This window comes from Artemia franciscana, chromosome 3, assembly GCF_032884065.1.
Source record: "Artemia franciscana chromosome 3, ASM3288406v1, whole genome shotgun sequence".
In the NCBI taxonomy this organism is placed as follows: Eukaryota; Metazoa; Arthropoda; class Branchiopoda; order Anostraca; family Artemiidae; genus Artemia; species Artemia franciscana.
This window is the reverse complement of record NC_088865.1, coordinates 28,740,312-28,749,196: the sequence shown is the minus strand read 5'-3', so window position 1 is coordinate 28,749,196 and position 8,885 is coordinate 28,740,312. Positions and strand designations below refer to the sequence as shown.

General features: G+C 35.3%; 1 protein-coding gene across 1 annotated transcript in view; it reads right to left on the bottom strand.

The window, feature by feature from the left end:
• Nucleotides 1-8,074: 8,074 nt before the first annotated feature.
• LOC136025123 (nuclear pore complex protein Nup50-like) overlaps nt 8,075-8,885 on the bottom strand; it is a 55,806-nt gene continuing 54,995 nt past the window's right edge. Inside the window, exon 6 of the mRNA XM_065700863.1 lies at nt 8,075-8,327. Within this exon, the coding sequence (XP_065556935.1) occupies nt 8,182-8,327 (146 nt within the window). The 3' untranslated portion in view covers nt 8,075-8,181. The remainder of the gene's footprint in view (nt 8,328-8,885) is intronic.

Sequence of the window (8,885 nt, the reverse complement as noted above, 5' to 3'; positions counted from 1 at the left end):
GCCTTATAGCTGAAGATGCCGACCCTCTCCTCCCACTAACAACGTATGTATAAAAGTTGTTGCATCGTTTGTGACTCAGGAATAATTAGGGATTAAATAGTTTTAATTGAACTATTAGCTTGTGTACTATTATTCATGTCTTCGGTGTCTCACTTGGTATTGGACTGAATATCAGGATAGACAATTCATGCAAAATGTTTAAAAAACCTCTGAAAGCGCTTTCTGTGTGTGCATGATTGTTGACATCCCAGAAGGAAGGACACCAAAAAATGTTAATAGCCCGTTTGCTCTACGAAAATTCCAATATTATTCTTATATCTTGAAACGGGTTACAATTGTTTACTTATGTATTTAGTTCCGGGAGACCAAGCTTCATTTAGTCCCTGGCACTTGGTACACAGCAGGCTTATATATATATATATATATATATATATATATATATATATATATATATATATATATCATGAAAAGAGAAATCACCAATGCTACAGCACAAACACACAAAAAAAAAAAAAAAAAAAAAAAAAAAAAAAAAAAAAAAAAAAAAAAAAAAAAAAAAGACAGAAGGAGAAAAGGAAGACTGTTTTCCTAAATTAGTGATTAATATAGACCAGCACTTGAATGAGGCCTTAACCCTACTCATCCATACAATCACATAGGTCAAACAGCATAGCCACACACAATCAACCATAAAGAATAATCCATGGACAGGCAGTCATGTCGTCAATAAGTATAAGTCGTCATTTACCGAACAATAGAAAAAATAATATAGACAAATAATTCAGAGGCAACACCCAACATAAGGGCTCATCAGGAGAATACACTGGCCTATATAGGGTTTCGCCACTCTAAATTCTCTACCCAGCACAGTGTTGTGGCTACCACAGAATATCCATGGCATCCCCGCGTCAGGTATCACCCCCAAAATACATGCCCATGAAAAAAAAAAAAAAAAAAAAAAAAAAAAACAGCAAATGTAAAACAACCAAGTAAAACCAAAACAAGCTTATCCTATTAATATATCCCTCCCTTTAGCAACAATAGGTAAACTAAATATTATAAATTTTACCAAATCACAAATACTAACACATTGCAAAAAACCTGAATGAACTAAACAATTATAGAATTCATCTTTACTTGTTTATTCTTTATGTAATCGTAACTTCTATAGGATTTTTGTTATCCTGTGAGGGGATCTACTGTGAGGAGGAAGAGGGATGAGTTTTTCCCTGCATGGGACACTTGGGTCGAAAGGCCAAAAACTTTTTTTTTTTTACAATAGAAAATGTTATTTTCTACCTTTTACATGCTTAGGGTGTTTCCAGTGATCATCTGGGTAGAAGACTCATAGTGATTGGATAATTACCGTTCCACCGAGTATCTAGATTATTCGAAGGATGTGTTAAGCAGCAATCCATATAGAATTTTCAGTATCTCGACTTTAATTTCGGCAACTTTTCTCCAGAGTATAGCTATGACTTTTAGATGGAATTAACCAAACAGTTTTTCAGTTGCAGCAAAAACTTTCAAAATCCTTTTCAATAATGTGGAAAGACACTGGAAAAAAAAACGTCAATGGAACCTTTAAATCAAACATCCTTAGTTTGAATTCCCTGGAATCTATTCATTTCTTCTCTAGACCATGATTAACGATCTCAAGTTGTATGCGCATGGTTTGCTTATTACGAAGCCTGTCAACGAGTCAATCTTTATTTATACCTTCGAAAAACTCGAGTGCGCCAAGAGAAATTATCTCTGTATATAATTGTCTTGTAAGATATCCTTACCTTTCGAAAGAACTTGGTGGATCTACCAAAAACACTCTTTTGGATTCCTTACTCTTTAAGACTCCCTCCTTTATCCCCCCAACAGATTGAAGGAATGGCTCAAATGTACAAGATAGTTATATTACCAAATTGTTTGGAGTCGATGCTATGAATGATTTTAACTTTTAAGAAGTTTAGATTGAAAACTTTTGTGAATTTTTCGGAGAACTGGCATGAGTGTACTAGGTCGTGTTTTTGCAAGTCTAAAATTTTTCATTTCTTTGATGGAGTTGTAATAAAACCATGTTTCCAGCTGTTAGGGAATTTGTCAAATTTGCAATACAATTTAACGAAGCTTGTTCTAAAGATCTGGCAATTTTATCTGAAAAGGTTTTAATTGAATATTTTGGGTAATCCGGTGTTTGATTTCCCGTTTATTTGTGTTGCGAGAGCAACACTTTGGTTTTGTCCCGTTTTTTTTTTCTATGACGCCGATCTCAGCTTATTCCTGGAAACTGGCAAGGGTCTAACCTGTGCGGTTTTTACGGAAAGTGTGGACCTCAGGCCGGATTGATGAATATGACATTACATTTTGGGAAGCTCTGCAGAACTCTTGCCTGGGGCCAAAAAGGATGGTTTTTGCTTCTCCACGAGCCAGAGCCTATGGTGTGTGAAGTGAAGTTATATATCCTATGTCACGAGAGGAGTATCTGCAGTTGTGCAGCCAAGCTTTCGTTTCATCGAACCATGTTTCTGCTTTCGAGTGGAAAGCTCCGTTCGAGCAGGCAACCAGACAGGCACCACTTTCAAATTGAAGATAAACTAAAATCTATAAGTGTTAAATATATGCGACAGTTACCCGGCCCCACAGCCAATTTATCTTCTTTGAGTGATAAATAGAAAAATTTACTGAAGCAAAAATGTGGCATTTTTCCACGGGTCCGAAAGTGCTACCATCTATTGTTTCTACCCATTTCTGTTCGTGATTTCAGCTGAGTTTATCATTCGGTTTTTCGGACTTGGGATTGCGGTAGGGAAATGGTATCAGATGTGCCTAATAAACTTTAAAAGTTCTCTCATTGCTAAAGAAATTTGGAGCTTATCCTTTGCTCCTTTCTAAGTGGTGACGTTAGAAAGTTGACCTACGGCAAAAAAAAATAATCATCTTTTGAACTAAGACAGATAGAACTTTTTTCGACGGCAATCGATAGCTCTTGATAAGCTGATCAAAGTATATGACATCCATTTTTTGGTACAAAAATTTCTTCATGAGGTATACCAGTTTGAAAGTTTCAAGGGGCTGACAACTTCAGTAGTAAGGTACACACTGAAACGAAATCTAGGCCGATAAAATTGTGAGACATATAGAGGACTTGTAAGCAACAGTCGGCTGTTAGGCAATAATCACCTTCGGCAATGAGGGGTTAGCAACTTTTGCTAGTTGGTGTATCTATTATTTGCTTCCACTGCAATTTGGTTCCAATTTGGCAAGACACGAAGGGGATTTATAAGTAAGAATCGGTTCACTTTGGGCGAGAAACAGCTGTTAACTCATAATCATCTTCGGCAATGAGGGATTTGCCACTTTTGCTAGTTGGTGTACCTATTATTTGTTTCCGGTGTATTTGATGGTTAAACCAATTTGGTTTCAGTGGTAAGACATGTAGGGGACTTGTAAGTAATAATCAGCTGTTGGGCTACAATCATCTTCAGCGATGAGGGTTTGCAACTTTTGCTAGTTGGTGTACCCATTTATTTGTTTCCTGTGAACTTGATGTCTATCATGGGAGAGGGACTTGTAAGTACGAATCCGTTCACTTTGAGCTAGCAAATTGGTGCACATTGTATTCGATCTCTTTAAATCTGACAGAATTAAGTGTTTACGCAACGGATACAAAAGATAACGTAAAACAATGAGGTAGTTTCGTAATAATTAGTTTCACCTATGGTATTTTAATCCTGAAAAGTTACGGATAACTTTATAATACCAACTAGATTATATAAGATATTGTTCCAAGTTTTCATCCGTCTCGATGTCTACGATTGAAAAGGATAAAGTTCAACTGGCTGCAAAGTCAATTTAGTCCCTTCTTTCGATATTATTTTGTAGTTGTTGTTTTTTCAACGCTGAGAAATAGTCTTTGGTAATGTGATAACTGATTGCGTTCTTGTTTGAACATACCGTTTTAGAAACTTCGATAGGCTGACAACTTCATCATTTAACCGATAGTGAAGAAACAAGCACAAGCGAGAATGTAAAACAATGAGATAGTTTCGTAATAATTAATGGAATGTCATCTATGGTATTTCGATCCTGAAAAGTTAGGGATAGCTTTATAATACCAACTAGATTATATAAGATATTGTTCCGAGTTTTCATCCGTCACGATGTCTACGGTTGAAAAGGATAAAGTATAACTGGCTACAAAGTCAATTTAGTCCCTTCTTTCTATACTATTTTGTTGTTGTTTTTTCAACGCTGAGGAATAGCCTTTGGTCATGTGATTACTGATCGACAGCGAAGAAACAAAGCCAAAGTGTTGCTCTCGCAACACTTTAGTCGGCGAAGCCGGACAAAGGTTGCCGCAACACTTCACTTTGCTCGGGCAACGTAGGTCTATTTTTTTGTATAATATAAGATGAAGAAAGATCTCCCCATATTTCTTTAATTTTGCTGTACCATAGTTCGAAGGCATGGCTAGGGTTGGTGGTGACCGGGGATAAATTAATTAGAGTCTGACAAATTTCATCAAAGTGGGCGACCCCATCGACGATGCCAGGGGTAGCTACCCCAGTTAACCCCCCCCCCCTTTACGACTACGTCACTGCTTGTACAGTGACGTACAAGTGTTAACTTAAAGCCTTTTTTCCGTGTGTCAAACTAAAGAACACATGAACAAAACATAGCTTTAAAAGATTGTTTCGTTAACTAGATTTAAAGGGCAAGGACTACATTCAATTTTTTTCCTTAACAAAATGTTTACATTGTTTCTTTTTTGCTCATTACCAGAGAAACTCCTTCGCTTCCCGATCTAATTTGATCAGCGCCATATAATCCTGTTTTTTTTTGCTATTTCATTAAGTAAAATTTTCAAACAGTTCGTGGAAACAAACCGTAATTAAGAGCGACCCGGCTCAATAGTAACTGAAACTCCAAAAACAGAATTTTGGTACCAATAGTTACATCAAAACAATTGTATTCTTATTCTGGTTTTAGATAAGTTTCATCAAGTTTAATCTTACCCATCAAAAGTTAAGAGCCTGAGAAAATTTACCTTATTCTAGAAAATAGGGGGAAACATACCAAAAAGTCATAGAATTTTAACGGAATTCAAACCATCAGATTCAGCTTATCAGAACCCTACTGTAGAAGTTTTAAGCTCCTATGTTCAAAAATGTGGAATTTTGCATTTTTTTTGCCAGAAGACAGATCACGGATGCGTGTTTATTTGTTTGTTGTTTTTTTTCCAAGGGTGATCGTATCAACCCAGTGGTCCTAAAATGCCGCAAGAGGGCTTATTCTAACGGAAATTAAAAGTTCTATTGCCCTTTTTAAGTGACCGAAAAATTGGAGGGCAACTAGGACCCCTCCCACGCTCATTATCTTCCCAAAGCCATTGGATCGAAATTTTGAGATAGCCATTTTGTTCAGCATAGTCGAAAAACTTACTAACTATGTCTTTGGGGACGACTTAATCCCCAACAGTCCTCGAGGGAGTGGCTGCAAGTTACAAACTTTGACCATTGTTTACATACAATATTGGTTATTGGGAAGTGTATGACGTTTTCAAGGGGACTTTCGTGTTGGGGGGAGGGGGTTAAGTGGGAGGATCTTTCTATGGATGAATTTATCATAAGGGAAAAGAATTTCCATGAAGGGGGCGCAAGATTTTCTAGTATTATTAAAAAAAAAACAATGAGAAGAAAATAAATAAAAAAAATTTCAACTGGAAGTATGGAGCAGCATTAAACCTTAAAACGAAAAGAAATTATTACGTATATAAGGGCATTCGTCTCCTCCTTAATGCCTCGCTCTTTACGCTAAAGTAGTTTTAGTAATTTACACTATTTTTTCTACGGCCTTTGTGATTCAGGGGGTCATTCTTAAAGAATTGGGACAAAATTCGAGCTTTAGTATAAAGAGCGAGGAATTGACGAGGGGGCGAACCCCCCTCATATACGTAATAAAAATATACAAATATAGAAGTTCGTTACGTAAGTTACGTATACTTAATACTAATAAAACCGTTCGTAAAAAAAAATAAAAAGTTCTAGTTGCGTTTTTCAGTAGCCGAAAATTGGAGGGCAACTAGGCCTCCTCCCCAACCCCTTTTTAATCAAAACTATGAGAAAACCATTTAGCAAAAAGAAAAAAAATAATGTGCAAATTGCTTTTTAATTATTCAAGTGCGGTCTTAAAATGTCTTTTTAGTATCTCATCCAAAAAAAATACCCACCCCATACATTTTTGAGATATGATCTACGCTCCCCCCTTATGTTTCGTGAAATGATTCTACTACTTAAATAAGGTAGTTGTTAGTTCAATATGTCCCCAGTGCTGTTCAAGTTGCTCTGTTATAGATCCATCGATACTAGTATGTTGAAAAAGAAGACGTTTTAATCAAAAGCCCGTGAATACCTATTATATATGACACAATAAAAGAACATTTTATACATTTATTGATGGAAGTAGATGGCGTTAATTTAAAATTTTTATGAATATAATTCCTTAAATCAAGGAAAACGACAATATTTTCCGCTGCTGTTTCAGGGCTTTCGCTTTACATAGATATGAATGTGCAACAAGTATATTCGTAGGAAAATTGGCAACATTCGATTACCAGTTCGTTTCATATTGCACGACAATGGATGTTGTATCTTTGTGAGTTCAGTAAAGGCTTTGTTCGATATCTGGAAAGAAATCCCTGGATCTTTCCAGAGAAATCTCTAATTCCTGAAAAATATCTGGTCTTAAGGCTAAGCAATGTATTGAATGTTAAAAAAAGACAAACATCTCTTTAGGGTATTTTAAAGGTGACAGTAAAATGAGATTTGTCCAGGAGCCTCTTCTAACGATATTTTATACACTTCTCCAACCCATATAAAACTGTGCAACTTTCACATACTTTAATTGACCTTTAAAGTTTCTACGATCTTGGGGAGGGGGCACATCGCCCTAGAATATATAACTACATTCTCCGACTGGAAAAATTACAGAAATGAAAATTCAACTTGGTTTCCAAAAATAAAAAAAGAAAGATACGAATAACAGATGTCATCTAGTTATTTTACTGCAAAACCTTAAGATGTACGTCTTTTTCTAATTTTAGTTTGCATGCTAAGCTGATTATTGTGCTAGTGTTATAAGATTTTGATTCAATTGAGTAGTACTATTCTCTCCGTGGCACTAATGGCGACTAGACTCTCTGGGTGGACTGTTTGAGGCCCTCGTAGTTCAAGCTCTAAATATTTCTAAGCTAAAGCGCCAAACAGCCTATATTTCTCTTCAATTTCCTATCTTCTTTGAGCACTATCAGCGACTACAGAATTTAAAGCAACAAAATAGTATAGGCTTACCTCCATTTGAGATTTAGTATTTTATTATAAAAACAACAATTTCAACATTTTTGGCAATATTTTACGTGCCAAAATTTACAGTATGAATAGTATTTGATAATTTTGGACAGAAAAGTAATTGTCGGTCAACTTTCAGTTTTTTTTTGTTTTTTTTTTAATTATCAACCAGTTTTTTTGTCATTATAAAGTGATTTCGTTTTCCGTTTTTAATGATGGCTCCCTGAAAAAAAAAACAAAAAACATCCACTTTTTGCTCTAAATAAATGTTGAAGACGAGGTGCGATTTTTTGATGTATTATTGGATATATTATTCAAGTGAAATACTGTGGTTTCAAGTTTAAAATACCACAAGAGTAATTTACTAGGGCTTTCACCTTAGAACGCTTGTTGTCATGACGTCGTATTTTCAGTTTTTCTTCTTTTTTTTTGTATTTTCCGGTTATGTCCTTTCTGATTGTTCTAAAACTATTATTAATTTTTACGTCTCGGGCTTTATTAGTTTAGCTTACTTTCCGTACAAACGATAAAGTGTACACACCAGCACAAATTCAAACCCTTGATCTGGTATATATAGAGTAAAAAAGATTATTATGTGTTTATTTACCTATTGTTGTGATTGCTTTATTTATTAGCTAGAGCGGAAATTTTATTATAAGTATTTGTATCAATAAAGGTTTAATTTATCTAACTGCAATGGCCTTTAGGCCTTTTTTCAACAGAATATCACCAAATTACGCGTTTGACATCTATCTTGTCAACTGCTCAATTTATTTGAATTCTATTCATACAAAATACATAATTGGAAGGGCAAGAAACACACATTTACCTTAAAAAAACGCTAACTTTTTTCTATGTTTTGTAAAAATTTTGTTGCAATGTCTTGATCCTTGAAGCTGAACAAAAATTTTGTAGGCTTGGGTTTATCTTCTGCCTTGTCACTGATTGGAGGATTTGGAATGCACCATAAGCTCACACTTTTCTTGTCTAAAATCGAAATGTTTAGTTGAACTTATTATCGTCTAAACTCAAAAGAAGAAAAGTTTAGTAGAAAGAGAAAGTGCATGAGAATTTATAGCACATCAAAGGTTCCTTCAAGAATGATGGAGATCTTCGAAAATAGTCTTTATTTTCTAAGAAAACATTCCGAGCCGTAGTATGCCTTGTTCCAAGTAAGTTTTTTTTCATAACGAACTCTGTATCCACATAACAACTGAGGTTATCTACCTCCAGGATTTTAAATAGTCAGAAATCTAAAGACGTTAGAAGTAGAAGCAGGGAGAGAAAGAGAGAGACCTAAAGAATAATTTCCTTTTTTCTAGAGAAGCCTCTTGATAAATCAAATTAGTCCAACAAGTCTTTAGATGAACTGAGAAGTAAGAAGTTTTGAGCCTTAGCAGATGTCCAAGACTAAAATGATGATAATTTTTGTTATAAACGGCATAAGGTTAAATCCATGCTGCTAAACACATACGACAAGGAGAGAGAGGGGGAGCGGGGAAGGCATTATCCCCATGATTTCCTATTTTTTTGAACAATTTTCCT